The 26,444-nt window shown below is 35.8% G+C and overlaps 1 protein-coding gene across 1 annotated transcript in view; it reads left to right on the top strand.

Annotated features, from left to right (window-relative positions):
- ZSWIM5 (zinc finger SWIM-type containing 5) overlaps nt 1-26,444 on the top strand; it is a 137,042-nt gene that overhangs the window by 61,126 nt on the left and 49,472 nt on the right. The window contains exon 2 of the mRNA XM_006178437.2: nt 24,328-24,684. Coding sequence (XP_006178499.2) covers nt 24,328-24,684 — 357 coding nt within the window. The remainder of the gene's footprint in view (nt 1-24,327; nt 24,685-26,444) is intronic.

Below are 26,444 nucleotides of genomic sequence, written 5' to 3'. Positions count from 1 at the left end.
GGAGCCTTTCTGCTGAATTCTGAAACAGGACAAGGATGCCCATTTTCACCACTTCTGTTCAACACAGTATTGGAAGCCCTAACCACAGCAATCAGACAAGAAAAAGAAGTTAAAGGTATCCAAATGGGAAGGGAAGAGGTAAAATTGTCATTATATGCAGGTAACATGATACTCAGTATAGAAATAGAAAATCCTAAAGACTCCACACAAAAACTGTTAGAACTAGTAAATGAATTCAGCATGGTATCAGGATGCAGGATTAATGTATAGAAATCTGTTGCATTTCTTTACACAACAATGAAATATTAGAAAAAAATAAAAATCCTGTTTAAAATTGTGTAAAAATAATACCTAGGAATAAATCTAACCAAGGAGATGAAAACCTGTATTCTGAGAATTATAAAACATTGGTAAAGGAAATTGAAGGTGATTTTTAAAAATGGAAAGACATCCCATGCTCTTGGATTGGGAAAATTAATATTGTTAAAGTGGTCAGACGATCCCTGTAAAAATACCTATGACATTTTCCACAGAACTAGAACAAATAATCCTAAAATTTATGTGGAGCTGCAAAAGACCCAGAATTGCCAAGGCAATTCCAATCTTGAGGAAAAATAACAAAGATGGAGGCATCTTTGGCAGCTTGGCAGCTCTTGAAGTATTTATGGAAGTCAAAAACTTTGAAAAGAAAGTAATACTAAATGAATACTTATTGACCTACTAATTCTGGTTGAGTCACTGTTCTTCAGTCAAAGATTAATGAAAAGTGATAGTTGACCAGGAACTATATGTTGACATAATTCTCTCTTCTCCACTATAGAGTTAAAAATGCAAAGAGAGGAAGTTAAATAAACTATTATCAAACTTAGTTGTGACTAGTTATGACTTTTCTTACTGATGAGGGAACTCAGTTGTGACTTTTCTGAGATCACTCAGCTAATTGGTGGCAAAGCTTGAATAAGAAATCAGATCTCCTGAAGTTTACTCATGATATTTAAAAAGTTCATTTCAATTCTAAGTGTAGTAAGCCAGAAAGAGAAAGAAAAATACCATATGAGATCTCTCATATGTGGAATCTAAATAAATACATACATACATACATACATACATACATACACACATACATACATACAAAACAGAAACAGACTCATAGACACAGAATACAAACTTGTGGTTGCCAGGGGGACGGGGTGGGAAGGGACAGACTGGGATTTCAAAATGTAGAATAGATAAACAAGATTGTACTGTGTAGCACAGGGAAATATATACAGGATCTTGTGGTGGCTCACAGTGAAAGAGAATATGACAATGAATGTATGTATGTTCATGGATAACTGAAAAATTGTGCTCTACACTGGAATTTGACACAACATTGTAAAATGACTATAACTCAATAAAGAAAGTTTAAAAAAAATAAAAAATAAAAATAAGTAAAAGTTCATTTCAGGTTAATAATAAAATGAGTTCAGACAGTCTCCCTTGATTAAAATGTTGAAGACCTTGAAAAAATACATTGTAAGATGTACCAACATATTTTAGGTAATTATCATTTGCTTTCGGAGAAAGACTTTCTTGTTCTCTTGTTCTGCAGTAGCTTTAAGAATGTACTAAACCAAATGTTTAGTATTATGAAAACCACCTAGCATAGAAAAAAAGTCCTATATGAATAATTTGGCCTTAACTGGTATCTAGTCTTAGCTATGTAAGTCTTTTTGTCTGGAGTAAACCCTTTGTCAATGAATATTTAACAGTCTTATTTTATAGAAAAATAAACCACAAGTCAATGATTTTTTTTTTAAAGTTTAAACCAGTCATATTAGAGATACAGTTTTCATATCAGTTCATTTTGGAAAAACAGAGCTGGACGAATCACGCTCCCTGACTTCAAACTATACTACAAAGCTATAGTAATCAAAACAGTATGGTACTAGCGCAAAAACACACACATAGGTCACTAGAACAGGATACAGAGCCCAGAAATAAACCTATTCACTTAAAGTCAGTTAATCTACAACAAATGAGGCAAGAATATACAATGGAGAAAAGACAGTCTCTTCAATAAGTGGTACTGGGAAAACTGGACAGCTACATGTAAAAGAATGAAATTAGAACATTCCCTAACATCACATACAAAAATAAACTCAAAGTGAATTAAAGACCTTAGTGTAAGACCATATACCATAAAACTTCTATAGGAAAACATAGACAGAACACGCTTTGACATAAATCTCAGCAATATTTTTTTTTGGATTTGTCTCCTAAAAGTAAAGGAAAAGAAAACAAAAAGAAACAAATGGAACCTAATTAAACTTTAAAAGCTTTTGCATAGCAAAGGAAGCAATCAACAAAATAAAAAGACAATCTACTAAAGGGGAGAAAATATTTGCAAATGATATGACTGATAAGGGACTAATAATATCCAATGTACATAAGCAGCTCATACAACTCAACATCAAAAAAGCAAACAACCCATTTAAAAAATAGGCAGAATAACTGAATAGACATTTTTCCAAAGAGGAAATCAGACAGTCAACATCCCTAATCATCAGGGAAGTGCAAATCAAAACCACAGTGAGATATCCCTCAAATCTGTCAGAATGGCTGTCATCAAAAAGAACACAAATAACAAATGTTGGCAAGGCTGTAGAGAAAAGGGAACCCTTCTACACTGTTGGTGGAAACGTAAATTGATGCAGCCACTATGGAGACAGTGTGGAGTTTTCTCAAAAAACTAAAAATAGAACTACCATATGACCCAGCAATTCCACTTCTGGGTATACATCCAAAACAAAACACTAATTTGAAAAGATACGTGCACTCAAATGTTCATAGCAGCATTATTTGCAATTCCCAAGATATGGAAACAACCTAAGTGTCCATCAACAGATGACTAGATAAAGAAGATGTGGTATGTATATACAATGGATTACTACTCAGCCATAAAGAAGAATGAAATTTTGCCACTTGCAGCAACATGGATGGACTTGGAGGGCATTGTGCTAAATGAAATAAGTCAGACAGAGAAAGACACATACTGAATGATATCACTTATATGTGGAATATAAAAAATACAACAAACTAGTGAATACGACAACAGAAAAAGTAGACTCACAGATATAAAGAACAAACTGGTTACTTGGTGGGGGAACGTGAGGTACAAACTATTGGGTGGAAGGTAAGCTCAAGGATGTATTGTACAACATGGGGAGTAGAGCCAATATTTCATAATAACTGTAAATGGAAAGTAACTTTTAAAAATATATAAAAATTTTTAAATTTTCTAAAAAAATGTTTAAAGAGTAGGCACCCTTTCTTATTCCTGATTTTAGGGGGAAAGCTTTCAGCTTTCCACCACTGAGTATGATATTAGCTGTGGGTATCATAAATGGTCTTTGTTATGTTGAGATATGTTCCCTCCATACCAACTTTGACGAGAATTTTTATCATGAATGGATGTTGAATTTTGTCAAATGCTTTTTCTGCATCTGTCAAGATGATCATGTGATTTTGATCCTTCTTTTTGTTAATGTGATGTATCACATTGATTGTGGATATTGAACCATCCTTGCATCCTTGGAATAAATTTCACTTGCGTGGTGTGTGTATTTACATATTGTTGAATTCTTTTTGCTAATATTTTGTTGATGATTTTTGCATCTGTATTCTTCAGAGATATTGGCCTGTAATTTTCACTTTTTTTTTTTTTTTTGTAGTGTCTTTGTCTGGCTTTGGAATCAGGCTAATGATGGCCTCATAGAATATATTTAGAAGTGTTCCCTCCTCTCCAATTTTTTGAGTAGTTTGAGAAGGATAGGTATTAGCTCTTCTTTATATGTTTAGTAGAATTCCCCTGTGAAGCTGTCTGGTCCTCGTCTTTTGTTTGCTGGGAGTTTTTTGATTACTAATTCAACAAGTCTTGAGTTTTATTCTATTTCTGAGTGGCCATCCATCATCCAGAGCTCCTTTAGCCTGCTTTCTCTAATGTCCGTTGTTCACCTTTACTTTGAATTTTTTTCCTTCTGTGTCTACAAGATGGAGAGGAAACAGTGCTAGACCAAGTTAACATTCTGGCTCTGCCACTTACTAACTGTGTGACCCCAGGAAAGTTCTTTAATCTCCGTAAACCTTAGTTTTTTTCATTTGTGAGATAAAAATAAAAATAACAGTGCAAGCTCTTATTATGTTAGTTCCCTTCTTCTTTATCTGCCTTGCCTTTTTTTGTTCTCTTTTCTCTTTTATATACTTCCTAACCTCTTTCCAACCTATGGTTGTGGGTAATAGCCATCAGTTCAGTCTCTGGCTTGACTGTCATTTATCACCCATTGATTTACAGGGGAATAAAAGACCCCCAATTTAGAAGAAATTTTGGAAGTCATCTAGACCAGCCCCATCAGCATCAATGCTAAGAGTAGGAATTGTTCTTGTCTTCTTTACTACTACATTCCTACAGTGTCTGGCACAGAGTAAACAACCAATAATGTAATTTAAATGAATTAATGAATAGAAAATGAACTTTATCATATGGTTAAAAAATCTCACTTACTAATCTGTACATACTATATCCTCTTCAACTACTAAGCACTGAGATCAATGCTAGAAATTATACTTTACTCAACACTGTTTTTAACACTAAACCCTGAACATTGCATGCAAATGAATGATTGAAATGAATAAAACAGGTTTTCACATTTTCTTTAATATCTCCAATGAGCTTTTTATCTTTTAAGGTAATTGAATAAAAGGCAACCAACTATTTCATTCTCTCAGTCTGACATTTCAAATGATGAAGTAGTGATCCATTAGTGTCCAAGTGAAATATTATGAGATTTACCCATTATCTTCTTACAACTTCAAGACTCTCAGTCATCTTCTTATACCCAAAAAGTTGATTATGAGAAAGTCCACAGTTTAGGTAGAAGGCAACGTGAAGCAAATAAGAACCATCTGTGTAGCAGTTGATCATAAACCAAAAACTGAACAGGTCAACTAGTCATCTGCTGCTACAGAAATGTGAGACACTTTGTTATAGTATGACAGTGAGGCTTAGGGTCAAGAGATTCCCCTAGACCTAGAATTATGATGATTATTAAAAATTTAGAGAATGCTTAATAATGATGTAATGCAGAAGACATCTCTGACTTCTGAGGGCTTAGTGTCCAACTTGGGTTCTTAGAATAGAAAGTGAGAGTCTGTAGGAAGAATGGAACTAAAATAGCACCTACAAAACTTGATTGCTTTTATCTGCTAAATGTCTCCCCACAGTAGATTGTGCCTTCCTTAAAGACCAGGGCTGGCCAAATGTCAGACACAGAGTATGCATTTAGTGAATGTGTGGATGATTAAGCAAGCCACCCTGCAGTTCTTATTCTTTGCTGTATCTCACCAAGTCTCAAGTGCTGTGGTACAGTTGCTGTAATGAGGAATACTTTGCTCCAGTTAATAATAATAATGACAGTGGCTAATATTTCTATCATGCTTATTGTAGCCAGGCCCTATACTGTTTTTATATGCATTGAAACTAATTTAATACTTTTAACATCTCTATGAGGTAGTTATTAGTTTTATCCCCATTTTACAGATGAAGAAACTGAGGCGTAGAAGCATAAATAATTTCCCCAGGGTCCCACAGCTGGCAAGTACAAGGCTGGAATCAATTTAAGCTTCCTGATTCTGGAGTCTGTCCCTTAACCACCCTAACTACTATACTATACATCCCTCCAGTTCTGCTTTTTTGCCTGCCTAGCATGCTTTCCCTTACCTCTTTTGGTAATGTCGTCCTTCATTCTTGTGAGGAAATCATTCCAATGGTTCAGGTAGGGTTGACCACTTCTCTTCTTACTACATGTAAGGGTACATGAGAGGGTTGGCTGATTGAATACCCCACCTCCTAGCCAGATGATTGACTCAGGATTCAGTCACATGTGTGTGTGCTTTTGGCAGGTAGTGTTAGTCATAAGGGTTCCACAAATTTGAAGTAGCCAGTGGCTATTCCACATTTAGCAAATGTTTTCTGAAATCCAAGCATTCTAGGCACATAAGATACATTAATGAACAAAGCAAAGATCCCTGCCCTTGTGGAGGCTTGCATCATAGCAGAGGGAGACACTGATAAACATAATAAATAAATTACATAGTGTGTTAGAAAGTAAGTGCTGTAGAAAAAAAAGTAATGGTAGAATAGGATTTGAAGGCATTTGGAATGCTGGAGTGGCAGTGGGGAGATGGAACAGTTTCAGTATTTAATGGGGTGAGCTGGATAGACCTCAGTGATAAAGTAACATCTGAGGAGACTTAAAGGAGGGAAGAATATTAGCCAAGCAGATATTTGGAGGGAACAGCTAAAACAAAGTTCTTATGGTAGGACTTTGCCTAGTGTTTGAAGAGCAACAAGGATTGTAAGGGGCAGAGTAGTAAGAAAAAGAAGTCAGAGAAGTTAATGGGAGCCAGATCACAGAGAGCCTATGTAGGCCATTGTAAGAGTCTCAGCTTTGAATGAAATGGGAAACCGCTGGAAGTTTCCGAGTAGAGGGAGTATCAGGGTCTGACAGATTTTTTTTTTTTTCTAATCTTCTTAATCTTAATTTTCTTTTTTTTTTTTTTAACATTTTTTATTGATTTATAATCATTTTACAATGTTGTGTCAAATTCCAGTGTAGAGCACAATTTTTCAGTTATACATGAACATATATATATTCATTGTCACATTTTTTTCTCTGTGAGCTACCATAAGATCTTGTGTATATTTCCCTGTGCTTTACAGTATAATCTTGTTTATGGGGTCTGACAGATTTTTAAAGGATCTCTTTTACAGCTATATGGAGAACAGATTTGAACGAGTGGAAAGGTAGAGCAGGTAGACCTGTTAGAAAGCTAGTGAAATAATCCAGGCTTGTACCAGATTAGAAATAGTGGAAATGTTGAGAAATGGTCAGCTTTTGGAAATATCTTATAAATAGAAAAAGTATGACTTCCTGATGGATTGGGTGTTGGATCAAGGATGACTCGACAGTTTTTGGCCTGAGCATGTGGAAAGATGAAGTTTGCCATCAGTTGTGATGGGAAAGGCTACAGGTGAAACACGTTTTGGATTTGTTAAGTTTGGGATGTTTATTAAGACTTCCAACTGTTTTGTGGACCTCCAAATCAGGAGTTGGATGTATGAATCTGGAGTTTGGGAGAGAGGTCTTTATCTGAGACCATTGAGAGTCATTGGCATATAGATGTTATTTAAAACAAAGGCACTAATCGGAATAGCCAAGGGAGTAAGTATAACTAGAGAAAGGGACCAAGGACTGAACATTGGAGCATTCTAACATTAAGAGCTGGAGACAAAAAAAAAAAAAAAAAAAAAAAAAAAAAAAAAGAGTTGGGGACAAGAGAAGGAACCAGCAAGGAATATTAAAAAGGGGAGCCCAATAAGATAGAAGGAAAACCAAGACACTGTGATATCCTAGAAACCAATGAACAAAGTGTATCAAAGATGAGGGAGCTGTTAATTGTGTCAAATGTAAGAAAAGGACTGAGAAATGCCTATTTCTTAGCAATGTGGAGGTCATTGGTGACTTAGATGAAATCATTTTCACTGGAGAGGTGGGGGCCCCTGATTGGAATGGGTTCAGAAAGAACGGAAGGAGAATTGGAGACTATAAACAACTCTAGTCTTGTTGCAAAGGGAGCAGAGAAATGGGATGGTGGATAGCAGGGAAAGCAGAGTCAATAGGAGGTGCTCCTGTTTTTAAAGATGGGAAAAGTTACATCAGGTTATTAAGTTGGTGGGAATGATCCGTTTTTGTCATAATGAAAGCAGAGTCAAGATAGATTTTCCATGACATCGTTTGAATCACTGCATCCAGCCATGGCTGTAGTTAGTCACCCACTTGAACTTCCTGGTTACGTGAGCTAAGACACTCCCTTTTTCATTTAAGTAGTTTGAGTTGAATGTCTGTCACTTTCAACCAAAAGAGTCATAAACTACCTTTTCTTTCTGTCTTCAAGATGGTCTTCATACTATTTTTAAAGTTAATTTTCCCTGGGTTTCTATTATTATTTGTTTATATTATTTACTTGCTACTTACTACTTACATTCATATACACACACATCTTCTTGTAAACAAATATTGGAAAACAATATGGAGATTCCTTAAAAAACCCTATGATCCAGCAATCCCACTCCTGGGCATATATCCAGAGGGAACTCTAATTTGAAAAGATACACACACACCAATGTGCACAGCAGCACTATTTACAATAGCTAAGACATGAAAACAACCTAAATGTCCATCAACTGATGACTGGATAAACTTGTGGTGTATATATATACAGTGGAATACTACTCAGTGATGAAAAAGAATAAAATAATGCCACTTGCAGCAACGTGGATTGACCTGGAAATCGTCATACTAAGTGAAGTAAGCCAGAAAGAGGAAGAAAAATACTGTATGATATCATTTATATGTGGAATCTAAAAAAAAAAAAAACACACAAATGAACTTATTTATAAAACACAGACAGACTCAGAGACATAGAAAGCAAACTTATGGTTACCAGGAGGAAAGGGGGAGAGGGGATGGGGAGAAATAAATTGGGAGTTTGGGATTTGTAGATACTAACTGTGATATATAAAATAGATTAACAAGGTCCTACATTATAGCACAGGGAACTCTATTCAATACCTTGTAATGGCCTATAATGCCAAAGAATATAAAAAGGGATCTGTATAAATGAATCACTATGCTGTACAGCAGAAACTAACACAACACTGTAAATCAGTTATACCTCAATTTTAAAAATGGGCTAAAGGAGTTGAATAGACATTTCTCCCAAGAAGATATGTGAATAGCTAATGAGCACATGAAAAGATACTCAACATTACCAATCATTAGGGAAATGAATGCAAATCAAAACTAATGAGATATCACCTCACACCCAGTAGTATGGCTATTAAAAAAAAAAAAACCACAAGTGTTGACATGAATGTGGAGAAATTGGAATCCTAGTATACTGTTGGTGGGAATGTAAAATGGTACAGCTGCTATGGATTACAGCATGGAGTTTCCTTTAAAGAATTAAAAATAGAATTACCATATGACCCAGCAGTTCCACTTCTCAGGATATACCCAAAAAAATTGAAAGTAGGGTCTCAAAGAGATATTTGTATACCCATGTTCATAGCAGGATCATTCACAATAGTTAAAATGTGGAAGCAGCCCAAGTGTTCATCAATGGATAAATGGATAAGCAAAATGTAGTAATTAATACATAAAGTGGAATATTATTCAGCCTTAAAAAGGAAGAAAATTCTACAATATGCTACAATGTGAATGAACTTTGAGGGCATTATGCTAAGAGAAATAAGCCAGTCCCCAGAAGACAAATACTATTTGATTCCACTTACATGAGGTACTTAGACTAATTAAAATTGTAGAGACACAAAGTAGAATGGTGGTTGCCAGGGCCTGGGGAGAGAGAAGAATGGAGAGTTATTATTTAATAGGTAAAGAGTTTCAGTTTTACAAGATGAAACAAATTATGGGAATGGATGGTGGTGATGCCTGCACAACAGAGTGAATGTATTTAATGCCACTTAAAAATGGCTGAGATGGTAATGCTATGATGTATTTTCACACAATAAAAAAAAGAAAAAGTATATAAGATAGGATCCAAAGCTTTCCATCAAGGCAGTATCAGGCGTTCTTCAGTAAGGGCTTGTAGCAGTTTATAGTGCTGTCTACACAACTGTCCAGAGCTACTCTTTGCCCCCATTCCTCTAGGTGATGCTCAAGTATAGAGAAATGAGATCCACATTGGACAGGTCTAGGAGTTGCCCTGACTTAAAAGGCTCATGTCCCACAGGAGTCAGTATCTCTTAAAACAGTTCCACAGGCATAATGTTCAAAGTCCCCATAAGGGTTCTGCCAAGTTACAAAGTCACCACTTAAGGGGGCTCAAAGATTTGGCTTACAATAAGATATTTATAGTTCTTCCAGTTCTAACCAATCAGGTGTCATTTTAACATAGCATTTAGCGTAATATTGCTTAGGAAGATAGCTGACATTCTACCTTTATCAGGTTTTCAGGGGAACATAGTTAAAATTTTAAACAAAGGTCAAAAATTCATGAAGAAAGGAAAAAAATTTGTTAACCCTTTACACACACACATTAACCCATTTATTCCTCACTACAACAAAATTAAGTAGTTGATATTATTATCCCTTTTTACAGATAAGGAAACTTAGGTACAGAGAAATTATGCAACTTCCTCACAGTCACACAACGTTAATAAAGATGGTAGAACATGAACCTAGGCAGTATTGCTTCAGCATGTACACTCTCTCATTCATTGTGTTAAGCAACATAATAGCTTTCCAAGATATCCACATTCCAATCACCAGACCCTGTGACTATGTTGTATTATGTGGCAAGGAAGAATTAAGATTACAGAGGGATTTACATTTACTAATTAGCTGACCTTGAGAAGGGGAGATTATCCTGGATTATCCAGGTGGTCCCAGTGCAACCACAGGGGTCCTTATAAGTGAAAGAGGAAGACAGGAGATACAGTGTCAATTTGATACAGTGGAGGTACAGCCGTTACTAATACTGAAGATGGAGGAAGGGGCCAAAAGCCAAGGAAAAGCTGGAAAAGGCAAGGATATGAATTTTCCCCTGGAAACTCCAGAAGGGATACAACCTTGCAGACACTGATTTTAATTCAGTGAGACCCATTTTGGACTTCTGGCTTCCAGACCTATAAGATAATAAGTTTGTGTTATTTTAAGCCACCAAATTTATGGTAATTTGCTACAGCAGCAATAGGAAACTTGATACAATCACTATACTATACTGCATGTCATATACTGTACTTCTTGTGGCCAGGCCTCCCCACATTGCTGGTTTGCTTCTACATGTAACATTCTGCCTCCTTTCCCCATTTCTGGAAGCCCTTTTCTGGCTCCCCTCTACAGTCTAGATTGGTTGTTTCACCTCTGTGTTTCTGTCTTATTCTATCATACTTCTCATTATGCATGTCAGATACTGTAGATCTTAACTACCTGTCTATCTCCTACTCACCTTTCAAGAGTTAACTCACATGTTACTACTGCCTGGATTCTTTCCTGAACCCCAGCCCCTCAGCCTGGACTAGGAATTCCTTCTCTGTTTTCCTATAATAGCACTTGCTGATCTTTATCATAACATTTACCCTCTCAGTTACAAATGTTTACTTGTCTGCTGTCCCATTAGACGCTGTTCCTTCTCATCTTAGTATCCTTGGTACCCAGCCTAGTACCTAGCACATAGTAAGAGATTAAATAATGTTGGATCAATGAATCAATGATTTGTCACTTAGAATTGTTCTTGGAATATTATATTCCTCTTGAGGTTGAAAATTAATTTTTTTCTTCATCAGAGTATGAAGAGTAGCTCACTGTGGCCACCGTCAAGAATATGGTAACCCTGCTGATCTGAGGTTTATCCCTTTCAGCATTCATTGTCTCAAATGATCATTAAATTTTAGCACTATTTCCTTAGATAATAGCCTAATTCTTTTTCCCCTCCAATTTCGCATGAGAAAAAAATCAAATATTTTATCTGGCATAACATTTTAGTGTAGATTGGGATTCCACTGTATGGTCCAAGACCTTTGAGCCAAAGAAACTTCTTTGGCTCTTGTTCTTTGTGGACCTTCTAGGTTTTTATCTTTTAGCTGTATCTCAGGAAGAGTATTTCCATTCACCTTCCAGGACTTTGCACTTCCATGCCTTCTTCTTCACTGTATTCTTGGTCTTGAGAGTCCCTATATGAACCACAGAGGATCTCTTGAATCTAGACCTGGGTTATCCGGGAGAAAACTTCATCTAGCTTTTTTGTTTCTCCTACAGGCTCCTCAGTAAGCAAGTTTGCTTCTTACGACTCACAGAAGGAAGCTTTTCTTTTCATATCTATACCTTCTAAGTTCTAGTGTGCTGTAACTCTGAGACTAGGCCAGAGTAAATTGAACTTTAGCTCAGATCATGACTGTTTATAAACAAATTTGAACTGAGTTTAAAGACAAGAAAAATAAATTAAGTCAGAGCATGAGAACCTATAAATGCACAATTCACAATTAAGATATTCCAAAGATATTCAGAGAATCTTTCTAAAGTATACATGAGCAAAGGAGTTAAAAGCCATATACAGTGGGCACAAGGAAATGCTGGCCTATTGATGGGATTGTACAGTAAGAATGTAATTTTGATTCAGAAGAGATGCTGACTCCAGAGGTTTTTCTAATGAAGAACTGCTCCTTGGATCAAGTGGGTGTGATGTGAATGCATTTAGAACACTGAGTGAAGACTTAATGAGAATTTCTTCTATTTGATTGGTGTTTGTATGGAATCGGGTTACTGTAGAATATGGAAAAATGGTTTTGCTCCAGTTTCTTTTTTAAAAATGAAAAGCATTGTCCTAATTGAATTTGTTTTGACATTCTTGCTGCCCCACACAGGTCACATTGCAACATGGAACAAAAGAATAAAGCTGGAGGGTAACACAAGGCCTTGACCAAAATGCTGTAAATGTTAGGAATGGTGTTATTACTTGCATATGAAACCTTTAAATAAAGAATGTTATGTGGGATATGCATTCATCTCCATATTAAAAAGGCCATGTTGAAAATAAAATGTCATGGAGTTAGCAAAAATGAGGATTAAGATTGTCTGAAAATTAGTCATTTGATTGCTCTAAGAATTTGATTATAGTTCATATGCTATTTATACATATGCATTTTTCTTTAAATCATTTGAGGTTAGGGCTCTGCTCAAAATGAAGGGGTCTTTAGATATTGGAATAAAAGAGTTAACTGCAGTTATAGTTGGAATACTAACATAATAACAACATTTTTTGAGTATTTACTTGATATGCCAGCCACTATTCTAAGTTATATATATGTGTGTTTATATATATATATATATATATATATATATATATATATATATATATATATATATATAAAGTCATTTTACTACAATTTCAGTATATTCTGATGACTTGATTCAGTGTATGTAGTCTCAAAGAAGTAGCCAGAAGTTTCTCCTCTTGAAAAAGGGTATCTGGGTAATTTTTACTGCTTTAATATAAATCTGAATGCTATTTTGAAGACATTTGATCACTCAGTATTGTGGTTGATCAGAAACAGCTATGTGTATCCTTTTCCTTTTGAAAAGCAGTTAATTGTTTCGTTTTTATTTTCCCCCACTGATGTAGACTACTAAATGGAGTAGGGTGATTTCAGAAATCATTTCACAATTATATGTGCCCTTATATGTTAACATTCATTTTGGCAACATGTGTACCTTGTATATGTGCGCGTAGTTTCTGCAGAGAACTGCTTAAGGAGTGTGGAATTTTTTTTCCAATCTGTATTCAAATCTATGTAGTAAGGAGCAGGCATTTGATCTGCAGTTCTGAATAAATTGGTTATCCATCAGTATACAAGACAACTTGTTCTATAAGTCTGTGCTCCACAGAGTGGTTGGGGGTGGAGGGAATGAATTTATCATTTTTAAAGTGATTATGTTTTATGCATATTAGATTTTAAAATGAATTTTCCAGACAAATCTTCCCATTTTATTTTTTTCTTAAAAAATGTTTCTAAAATAACAACAACAACAAAATTCAGTCTTTTAAAGTATACACCTGATCCCCTTAATAGAGATCCAAGTAAAAAAGTACTGGAAAACTAGGTAATGTAAGGGTATCTCTAAATGAATGCCTGAGCTTGGGAAGCCTTATTGTTCTTTAACCGTGGTTGAGGGCACAGATGGAGAGCAGAGACCATTGCCTGCAGAAGCTGGTGCTGAGAAGGGCCTGTGGCTGCTCTTCAGAGGTTAATACAAGGAAAACCTCTTGATTTGCCAAAGGATTCTGGGAGGGGAGCAGATGGCCACAAGAAGGGCCCTCTAGCTTACTCAGCTGCTCTTAGCTTAGGGTGAAGCTTAGGGTGACCTCTCTAATACAAACAAACCAAGTAGCTCTCAGGGTAATGGGCAGCATCATTTGTATTCCCGAATAACAATACTGCTCCTCACTTTGCAATCTCTTGCACTCTCACCCAGTATGTGGGCGCCATCTGCTTCTTGTGAACTTACATGGGCTCTGAATCTGGCCAGTTGGGATTGCTATTGCATGATACCTCTGAGAGGTATATTCTTTACAGATTACTTACATGAGTCTGATAGGCATATAAGTATTATTACATCTATTTGTATAGTTAAGAAACTGAAGCAAAGAGGAATTGAGGGGCACTGGAGTTAGAATTCAAGCACCCTGATTCCTCAGCTCTGTGTATCATGGCGTGAGTCCACCGAGCCATTCCAATGTTCTTGTTTAGGCAGTAGTTATCCAGCTTTTGAATAAGGCTTTCTGGAAAGGAAATTCGTTGTTTTGAGGATGTTTTAAGCTTTTGTGTGGCTGCAGTTTTTTTAAGTGATGGAAAGGAAAAAGAGTGGCTGCTGGTATACTGCTCTGACCTTCCCAGAGACAGGAATTAAGTGAGAAGTTCTACTTTACACTATATAGTTTCATCAAAACCAAATTTATTCAAAAGTAAAGCTTTCTCATTCAAAGGGATTTCCTAGTTTACATCTCTCTCTCTCTGTGTACACTTAAGCTGACCATGAGAAAAGTTATTCTTTTTTGTAAACCACAGTTCTCCTTTTCCCTGCCGAAACTACATTCATTTTCATGCATTAGCACCTGCTCAGGGGTCTGGTGAATCAAAAGAGCAATGAGCAAAGTGGTTTTAATTGCTCACGCTTTTCTAGAGGCTTTCTTGCACTCAGAAACACAAAAGACTTTGAATGGTGTCAGAGGGCTGTACTGAGAAGTGCTTTCCTTTAGAACTTTCAGATGATTCACTCACTCTATTGAGACATTGTCTTGTACACGTGAGTTCACGAGCCCATCTTCATTCCAACTGTGAGAACATCCCAGAGCACTTGTCAGTTTCAGTCGCCTACGACAATTGTCCAGGAAACCAGGCAAACATCAGAGTTTACTGACTTGTCATTAGTACATCTTTGTAGAACTGTGCTTGCTAATTACTTTTATAAAATTTTGTATACATAATTTAAACTGCATAATCGTATTCAATATATCATTGTAGTTAAAAGTGCAGGCTCTGAAGCCAGACTACCTGGTTCAAATCCCAACCTTACCTTCTACAGGCTATGTGATTGATCTTAGACAAGCTTCTTTACCTCTCTGAGCCTCAGTTTCCTCATCTGAAAAAGGAGAATAATAAACAAACTTATCTTTTAGGGTTATTGTGAATTATTTAATTAGTTAACTAATTAAGTATTTTATTAGTTAATAAGTGGGAAATACTTAGAACACTCTCTGGCTCATAGTAAGTATCCAATAACTGTTAGCTAATGAAACTGCTCATCTTTTATATTTTAAAAAACAAGTTGAAAATTGGCACAAGCATAACAGCTGTCCATTTGAGTCATAAATATGAATATGGAAAAGAATCTTGGTGCTTCACTATTATTAGCTGGTGTACAAATTATTGTTACTTGCTCACCATCCCAGTAAAATTGTTTAATTATTGGCTGATTTTATTTTAATCATAAAATCAGGAGTTTTATAAACATGCTTAATTCTGTGTGAATCATGAATGTGTATATATAAATTAAAGATTCAGTTTAGTGTTCATTTATTTGTTCATCTATAAACAAACACTTACTAAACCCTTACAATGTGCCTGAGATGAAAATATAGAGATGAAAAGGATATAACCCTCTGCTTCCAATGAGTTCACAGTCTAAAGGAAAAAGACAAATATAAAAACCAGTAATTACACTGATATCAAGTGCTGTAAGAGACATGACTGATAAAAAAAAATGAGAGCTCAAAAAGAAGCATTTAATTCTCCTAGGAGATCAGGGAAGATTTCCCAGAATAGATATCATTTGAATAGACAATTGAGGATAAGGAGGCGAGAAGGTCACACCTGGCCATAAAGGCTAAGAAAACACAGCATAGTCAGGAATCTGCAAGTACTTTAGTCTGTTCAGTGTGTTGAGAAGTGGTGGGAATTGAGTCTGAAGACATAAAAAGAGGTCACATCATAGGTTCGAAGTTTACCCTATAGTCAATGAGGAACCATTTGAAAGATTTTAAGCAGTTCAGTTCAGCAGACACTTTTATAATGTTTTTCTACACCAGACTCTGTCTGTGTTAGGTATCGAGACTATAAAAGGAATAGGTCACAGTTTAGTAGGAATGAGATGATTCATTTGTTTTAGAAAGATCATCCTGTTCATGTTGTGGAAGGTGGATAGAGGGAATAAGAGATGGGAGGATTAGTTAATCCAGGAAGGGGATTATTATGATTTTGGGTTGAGGCAATGTTAGGGGAGTTAAAGAGGAGGGACCAGAATGGAGTAATATTCAGGAGACAGAATCCACAGGATTTAGTGAATCCACACTTTTGGCTGTGGATCAGGCGGAGGAGCTAGGATGAATCCCAGAGCCACGGCTCCTGCCTGCTTCTCCAGCCTCATCACTTGCCGCTTTACCCCACTTCCCGGTGGCTTTCCAGTTGCTGGTCTTCTTCCCATTCTTTGAACATTCCATGTTCCTCTGGGCCTTAGCACTTCTACATAGCCTTTTTTCCCCCTCCACATGTGTGCCTTTTTTCTACCTAGAGGCCTCTTTACCACTACTCTGCCATTCCCTATCCTTTCACCTAGTTAATTCTGATTTATTCTATAAAATTCTGCTCAAAATATTATTTCCTCAAGAAGCCCATCTTGTCCCTAAACCAGGTCGGATCTTCCGTATCATATACTATCCTGTCATTCTGTACTTCTGCACAATTAAAATTAAATAATTACCTGTGGACTTTGTTGTTTAATATCTGTCTCCCCAGCTAGAATATGAGTACCATAAAGTTGGGGATCATTTAGTCTTTTCACAGATACATCCTTGGGACCTAACATAGTAGATGTTAAATAATTATTAGTTGAATGAATGAATTAACCTTGATTTAAGATAGTTTTAAAAGGAGAAAAACTAGTATCTTTATATGTTTTGGCTCTTGGAATTTCTTGTAGTCTCTACCAGGAAGACATGTACTGTAACTTTTTGGTTACCAGATTGAATCTGACCAAGGAGACCACATATTGAATATTTTCTAACATTTGTCCCAGTTAGGATTCCATTTTTCTGTTAGTTTGGTAATTAAGAATAATAATAGGTGACAGTATTTAAATAAAGGATGAAAATTAAGTTAGTATGATTTAGCAATGTCCTAATTAAAAAAAAACTTTAAGAAGCAGTACCATGACTGTATAGCAAGGGAACTATATTTAATTTCTTGTAATAACATATAATAGAAAAGAATCTGAAAAGAAAAAATATACATGTATGTATATGTATAATGGAATCACTTTGCTATACACCTGAAACTAACATTATAAATCAACTACACTTAAATAAAAAATTAAAAAAAAAAAAGAAGCAGTACCGAACATCACTCTGATTTTCCTAAGCTAGGAAAATGAAGTTGATGTTTGGGAAACATTATAATAGAAATGAAATATGCTTGTTAGGAGCTTAGACTCTGAAGCCAGACTGCCTGGATTCAAATCCTAGCTCAGCCACTTACAAGCTGTGTAAACTTAGACAAGTTAATTAATTTCTCTAAGCCTCAGTTTCTTTACCTACAAAAAAAAAAAAAAATAGAAATAATAGTACTAAACACATAACATTGTGGTGAGGATTAATGATGTAATGTTTGTAAAGGAACACATGCTAAGTGCTCAAAAACTGTTAGTGATAAAAAATTATTTATTTTCTTTTTTAATCAAAAGCAGTTTGGCTGTATTCAGGAAGTATATTAATTTGAAGGAAACTCTTTACAAATGTATTTTTCCTAGTTGTTAAAGCCCAAGATGTTTCAGTATGTGAATTTACACTCATCTTAATTTCTGTTATGTTTGTAATCATAGCTTCAATAAAGTTAGAACAAATTGTATAACTTCTCTGAGCCTGTTCCTCATCTGTGAAATTCTTATCTCTTAGCTCCTGTATTAGTTGACTCTGGGTAAAATTTCTCTCTTGTGAACTAGACTATAAGCTGCATAGGCACAAATGTTAAAGCTTTTTCATTTAACATGATTTGGTTCAGCACCTGGGGCACCATATAGTTTCATATGGAGGTAATATTTGAGCTAAACCATGAAGAACATAGGATTTCCTTATTTGGGGAAGAGAAATTTGGTTTATATTTTACACAAGTATAATATACTGGCCCTTGGTAATTTCTGTTTAGTAAACAATGTCAATCATTTCCATTTCCTCTTGTGCCACTATTTAGTTCGGAAGGCAAGAGAATAACAACTCTTTAAGCTGTGAGCTACTCGTGGATTTTTCACAATTTCTTACTAATCCTGAAGTTCTCAGAGCTCTTGTTGCACTTTTAAGCATGACAAGCTCTAGCAAGGACCACCTGCAAAAAACTTGATTGTTTGGGGCCTCTGAGGCCATTTCTGCGTACTTTTTGAATCTTGCCCCACTCCTAAACGGCATTTGGAGCATGTTGAAGGCAAGGAAAACATGGCACATTTATAGGATAACATGCTGGTAGGGGCTTATCCCATAACAGGCGTTTATAGGAGGTTGGTGATTTTCCTGGAAGCTGAGATGTCAGACCATTGTGATAAGTAATGCAGAAGGGGCTGTGGTACAATTTCATTCTTAAATTTCTAAACAATGTAGAGGCCAGGTAGGGAAGGTGCCTCAGACACAGAACAGAAAGTTGAAATGAAGTATGTCTTTTTCTCAGGGCAAAGCTAGCTTTGTGATTTGAGGGTGAGTTGGAGGGAAGCATTCCTTGCCAAACTAAACAGGAACTCCTTGAAAGTATTTGGTGTATTCAGGGCTTACTCGGTATTAAAAGCATTTGAGAGTTGGTTTTCTTTCCCTCCTTGTGTATGAAGTGATAAGGCCACAAGAGGAACAGCTGCCTGTTTGACTATTTTCTTCAAAAAGTCAGGTCCCTACCAGACCCACCATCCCTGACTGCTTTGCCCCCAAAAAAACATGCTGTACAAAAGCAGGAAATATGAGCATTTGACCTTTATGGCCAACTGGAGCCACTGGTAAAGCAAACATATGTTGTTTCCCTGTATGCCTGCTTACTCCCTCTCCCACAAATCCATTCATTATCTTAATCATCTCAAGACTTACAACTGATAAACTAGTCTGTTTTAAAAGTCTTGGACATTTTAATCAGCAGAATGATTTCACAATATGTGTTTTCTTTTTTGTATTTTAGGAAAATGTGAATGAAGTGTCATCATAAATATGACATTCAGGAAAACTTTGTCTGTAAAGTAGTTGTTTGTCCATGAATTCTAAGCCATTTTTGTGGTTGTTTCTGTCACTTTTTTTGTTAAAAATTCACCATGCTTCAGGTGCTGTTTTTTCCTTATTTTACAGATGAAGATGTTTAGAGTCAGAAAAAGTTAGAGAGCTGAATTTTAAATAAAAAATAAACCCACCCTAATGAAATAGTAGATTGAGACAATGATCATCAATGACCACTAAAACTACTAGATGAAAAGTTGATGAGGAACTTTATAATGGATGGAGCAGGCAAACAACATGTGAACCCGGTGCTCAATCGTAACAGCACATAAGAAAAACCATCGGGCATTATATGTCTCCTGATGTGATGTATTAGAAAGTATGCAACACAGTCTGTGAAGTAATTTTATCAAAAAGCTGAATGGTCAAGTCTCTCTAGAGCTGACTATTATTTTTCAGTAAATAGATGAGGGGGAAAAGGAAGGAGAGGGAACTTGTCGCTTAAGAGACACATCAACCAAATGTAGTATCTGGACCTTGTTTGTTTCCTAATTTGAACAGCCCATTCCTGTTTTTTGTTTTGTTTTTGAATTCAGTTGTGGAAATCTGAACAATGGATATTTGATATTAAGGAATTATTAATTTTAAATTCTTATCTTTTAGAAATATATAGAGAGAGGTATTTACCAATGAAATTATATTTCTAAGATTTACTTCAATATAATTCATTGAGGATGGTAGGGAAGGAGTTGAGAAAGGGTAAAGACTAAACCAATTTATCATTGTGTTGATAATTGTTGAAGCTAAGTAATGGATAGATGGGGACTTATTATACAGCACTCGTTCTACTTCTTTATTTGAAAATGTCCAAATAAAAGAGTTAAAAGGTAAAAAGAACACACAGTATGTATTCAGTAAATACATACTAGATTCAACAGAAATTTTTTTTTAAATTAGGCTTCTATATCTTTGCTTAAATCAGCAGATTATTAATGGACATGCTTATGGCAGGTTTGCAATGGGAAAGAAACACTACATTGAATCTCTTCTATGAAGCTTTATTCTCAGGAGTAATTAAACTTGAAAAAAATGTTACTGGGTAAGGGAAGAAGTACCAATATTTAAAACTGACTTCCAGTTTACATTGTAAAGGATATGAAGGGAAAAAGGAACTCCCAGCAAAGAAACTTAAACAGAGCCACCCAGAACCTTCTGCCTTTCAAATGGGCCTAGCCCTGGAACATGAACTATATATACCAATGCTAATACAGCTGATGGAGCCCAAAGATTTACCCAGCTCAAATTAACAGGTTCCCCAGAGCATCATGGACCTTAACCAAAGCCTCTCAGGAGTCATGTCTAACTAGCTTTTGAAAAATATTTTGCAGAGAGTTTGTCAGTAGTTTCAACACTGACCTCTAATGTTTAAATTGATACTTGATATTTTGTCTCTAATTCCAGATTAACCTAGAGGATTCAAACCATTACCAATGTGATAAAAACTGAAACTGTAGAATTTCCATAAACTTGAATGTTATTTTCTAATAGCTTTTTTAGTTGTGTTGTTTTATAGTTTATATAAATGTGGTATTGATTACCATACAACACAATATTATACAGAGGCACTATAGTGTAATAGTAAAGAGTATGGGCTTTTGAGCCAGACTACCTGGGTGTGAATCTTGGCTTTACCACTTACTGACATAATGACTTTGAGCAAGCTACTTAACCTCTCTGTGCTTATGCTTCCTCATACATAGAATGGGAATAATAATAGTAATCAGTCATGGTTTTCCAGAGAAACTGGATCAGTAGGAGATTGTGTGTATATATATATACATATACACACATACACATGAATATATATATATATATATATATATATATATATATATATATATATATAACAAATATATAATATATATATATATATATATAATTTATTTCAAGGAATCGACCTACACAACTATGGGAACTGGCAAGTCTGAAATCTGTAGGGTGGGCTATCAGGCTGGAAATTCTTGGGCAGGATCTCATGCTATGGTCTTAAGGCAGGATTTCTTCTTCCACAGAGAAACCTGTTTTGGCTGTAAAGCCTTTCAACTGAGTTGATGAGGCCCACCCATATTATTAAGGATAATTTCCTTTAGTTAAAGTCAGCTGATTGTGGATGTTAACCACATCTACAGAACACCTCCACAGCAATACCCAGATTAACTAGTATTTGATTGAATAACTGGGTTCTATAGCCTAGGCAAATCAATACATAAAGCTTACCATCACCCCTACTATCAAATTCATAAAAATTTGAAAATTTAATGAGTTAATGCATGTAAAGCACTTAGAGCCTAACACATAGGAGGCATTCATAAAAGTTAACTATTATTATATATCTTTAAATCCCAGAAGTACTTTGGTTCTAGAAAAGATAATAATAATAGATTCAGGATAGTCACTATGAAATCATAATATATCTGTGCTAAAGTGAACTTTGGAAGTCTTCTAGACCAGCCTCTTATCTTAAAAATATGGAAGCTGAGGTCCAATCTGTTTTTCATATTACAGCCAGAATTATTTTGCTTTTTTATAGTGATGAACAATACACAGAGAAATCCCTGCCCTCATGGGGCTTACGTCTTAATAAAATACCCATTGTTTCTGTCACAACTCCAACCAGTATTCTTACTCATTTTTATGCAGGAAGGGAATGAGAGATTTGAATTCAGAGACTTTGCTACACACCAGGTGTCCCTGAGCAAGTAGAAATGTTTATACCTTTCAGAGGCTTGCAACCTAGGCTTTTCCCACATCAACATCATTATCTTATTTTGAAAGTTTAAAGTAGTCCTTCTATGGGGTCTCTTTTTGTCAGGACTTAAGTCATTTCTCAAGAATATACTAAATACTCCTGTGGGCCAGGGAAATCAAAAATGTACTTTCTTAACACCTGTTTTTTAACCTCTGTGAAACTTGGCCAAGTTGTCACTGATCCCCTTGACATGGAGACCCATTAACAAAAACTGCATAAAAGTATGAATAATAAATCTGTAGGACATTTTACAGTTTTACAAAGCACTTTTGAGAGACAGGCAGAACAACTGAGGAAGACGCTTAGGCTCAGAGCTGTAAAGTGAGTCTCTGGAAACTACATAGTAAGTAGCAGATCCTGGCTGCCTAATCCCGAGTGTAATGTGCTCCCTGTTGTGTTCCTCCGCTGGCCATGTCTGGGCGATAGAAATCTGCAGAGGAGCTCCTTCTCAGCCCCACAGCTCTCTTCCTTAGTTCTAGACTGAAGGCAGTCTTATCCATACTTAATCATATTTGAATGTAACTTTTTTACTTTGCTTTGAACAAGTGACAATAAATTTTTTTTGACAATGAATATTTTTAAATCTGCAGCTAAGTTTAGCTGAGAAAAAAACCTCTGTGAAGTTTAAAAAACATACCTGGAGGCAATGAAGTTAGCTAATTAATCTTATATTTTTCTTGCTCTGGAAATTAATCTTAACTTTTTCAGTAATGTGTACCTTTCTTTGGATTGGACCTAAATGTGTCTATAGTAGTGTTAATTTTGCTAAATTTCATGAGTATGCTTATAAATGTAGCTCTTATTCTTACTTTAGTTAGCCATAATTAAAACTTGAACTTTGGAACATTGTTTTCTCTGCATTTTTTAATTCTGCCAGGTCACAATGGTAGCTCTGAAACTTATGTATGCACATTTTATTATTTGGCAAATATTTCTCCAACAAATATAAGATTATTTTAAATTGCTTTCCTACTCACAGTGTGTGGTGCAATTAAGCAGGAAAGTCTCTGAAACTAGCCTCACCTTTGTTCCTGTCTATACTATACCATTTGGTACATCATATTGTAATTATTTATTTATGTGTCTGTGATTTCTGAGGATAAGCACTTTGTCATGGCATCTTTCAGAGGTGGTATAATATAAATTGGAAAAAAAAAAAAAAAAAACCTTTGGAGTCAGTCAGACCTGGTTCCAAATCCTAGGTCTGTCACTTGCTAGCTGAGGGGCCTCAGACAAATTACTTAACCTCTGAACCTCAGTTTACATACCTTTAAAATAAGGAAAATAATACCAACTTCATAGAGTTGTTATGATAAATTACTAAATGCACCCAACATAAAGTAGGTGCTTTATAAATATTCAGTATTCCTCTCCTTTTTCTAGGTCCAGCAGTCTGATACTTAAAGTCTTATTAAACTTGTATTGAATGGTTGTTTGAGTATGTATTTTGTCAAGGGAGAAGAATCATAGAGTAAAGAATAAACTGTTTTATAGAAGGAATTTGCTATTGAATTTGACTTTTTAAAATTTAATTGTAACTTAAAATGTATTTTCTCTACATTTCAAAATTATTGGTGCTGCATGCTAGTGAGTGGAGGTGTAACACTGCATAGTCTCACTGCACTAAGCTCTCTGGTTTCCATGTCTTTGGAGGCTTCTTGCCTTTTAGGTATTTCACATGGTTACCATTTTGGAAGTGTTTGTTCTGAGGAAGAAGTGTTGTTATTATCTTCCTTGTGGCATTCTTTTGGTTTCTTTCATTTATAGCTCTCACCTTACTCTAAATTGTACTGATGTTATTTGTAGACTTGTCTTTGGCCACGAAGAGCTTAAAATCTACTAGTGAGGTTCTTAACTTATTCAAGTTTCTTGATTAACCTTTTTCAGAGTATGATGAAAGATATGAAATGCCCCTCCACCCCAGAAGAATGAACATCCGTACAAACAAAAGTTTTCTTATTATTTCAGGAGGTTCATGGACTCCAGGATAAGGACTCTGTTTCTAGACTGTGTGTTCCTTAAGAGCAGTACCTGAGTTTCATAGCCTACCATGTATGTAGGAGATACTCAGCAAATAGTTTCTGAACTGATGAATTGAAGTGCAGAATGAAAATCTTCAAGTTTCTTACTAAGAATCTCTAAACACGTCTTCTTTGTTTCCTTAGGCTTCCATCTCAGTGGCACAGTAACTGAGCCGCCCACTACATCTGAACCAGCAGTGACTTACAAAGTTGCCATCAGTTTTGATCGATGCAAAATCACTTCAGTGACATGTGGCTGTGGGAACAAAGACATATTCTACTGTGCTCATGTGGTAGCACTCTCACTCTACAGGATCCGTAAACCAGACCAAGTCAAATTGCGTCTTCCTATCTCAGAAACCCTTTTCCAGATGAATAGGGACCAGCTACAAAAGTTTATTCAGTATTTGATCACGGCACACCACACTGAAGTTCTTCCTACTGCACAGAAACTGGCAGATGAGATTCTGTCCTCCAACTCCGAAATCAACCAAGTAAATGGTAATTGTACAACATTTTTGTTGCTAAAAATCTATTTTGTTGCTCTATTGCATGTTTAGAGGTTGGGATACTTTTGCAGTTGTAATCAGTTAATCTTAATCAGTTTATTCTATCCACACTATCTATTAACTGTGTTTCTTAAAGCAGTCCAATTGTCTACCTCATAAAGGTTTGGCAAAAAAAAGACATAGAATATTAGAGTTACATACTGATCTAGTTTATGGACTTTATTTGTCCTTACAATCCCTGCCTCCAGGAGCCTGGAATATTCAGGAGTGAGAGAAAGCATAGAATAACTAGTGTCATTCAGTGAAATGAGATGGATATGAGAATTCCTTAACATTTCAGGATCCTGCATACCATTATCAGGGTTATTCTAAAGAGCATCTGTGAGCATTGTGCTTATGAGCTATAAAATGGGAGGGTGCGTGGATGGAGAAAGATATTATGTTCACGTATTCATTCAACAAGTATATGTGCAAGTGACAGTGCTAATTGTTGAGGGCATAAAACAGACATGGTTTCTGCCTTCAAGTAGCTAATAACCTAGTAGAAGAGACAGACAAGTCTGAAATAAATGCTAGCTTTTATTATGAAGATAGGTTGTAGATACTTAATCATAGGAAACCACTGAAGAATTTTGAGAAGATGAGCTACATGAGCCAATTTTTCATTTTGTTTGTTAGTTCCTACTATTTTCCAGGTATCTCATGCAAGGGATTTTATATATGTTTATTTAGTTTTCAAAACTATACTGTAAGATAGGTATTATAACCATTTCCATTTTATAAATAAGGAAATAATTTATAACGTAGGCTCACCTGACTTCAGAACTCAAGTTTTTTATGCTTCTCTATACTATCTCCCTCTTTTTAGAAGATAACTTTGATATTAATGTAAACAAGACAATGAGACCAGGTGGATGACCTATGTAATACTGTAGTCTATGTGCCAAAGGGCCTGCCTTTCCCAGTTGTCTAATAGAGCTAATGAAGTCCTACACACAATCTCACCACTCCTCAGAAACAAGGATAGGTAGGCTTCCAGGAACCCTTTCTAGCTAGTAGAAATAGTCTTCTATTGCTTTAGCCTCAAAGTTGTAGTGTTTACATGATAACTGAACTCTATTTGAGAGATACTGTTAAAGAGTGGCTTTACATATATCTTCTTATCCCACATAGGGAAGCTGTTCTATTTTTCTGGGATCCCTTGGTCTAGAGTTCTTAGGGACCTGAGTTCTGCTGTATCCCTGGGCCTGTAGCACCACAACTGGGCTATGGCCTGCTTTTGTGTCTCATTCCACTAGCTCTTTCTCAGATTTTTTGCCTGTATCAGAGCTCACTTGCCTTTTCTTGAACTAACCACCTTGGTTCAGGATCTGTTTTGCACCTGCCTTGTCCACCACCATTGTTACCAAGGCAACCCTCTTCCCTCTTCTACCACTGTGCTAAAGCAACCTTTATCCCTCATTACACCTCTCATCCCAGTATCTTATTATTTGTCTGAAATTAGGCTTAAATTGTCACAGTGAACTTGAGATGTTATTCTCAACCTTCCCAGGAACTACTACTTTGGTACGTGTGTTTATCCCAGACTAACATTAGCTTTCTACCCCAGGTTCCCTAGTATTCCACAAAGTCTTTCCAAATATATTTCTAACAACCAGTGCTGATATAGGCAATAATACTGAAAATAGTGGGGAGGGAGGAGTGGAGATATTTCAAGGCAACGTGGACTGGATTCAAAATCCAGATATGTAG

The sequence above is a fragment of the Camelus ferus genome, chromosome 13 (genome assembly GCF_009834535.1).
Source record: "Camelus ferus isolate YT-003-E chromosome 13, BCGSAC_Cfer_1.0, whole genome shotgun sequence".
NCBI lineage: Eukaryota > Metazoa > Chordata > Mammalia > Artiodactyla > Camelidae > Camelus > Camelus ferus.
The sequence above is the reverse complement of the archived record's forward strand: the minus strand, read 5'-3'. Positions and strand labels throughout refer to the sequence as shown.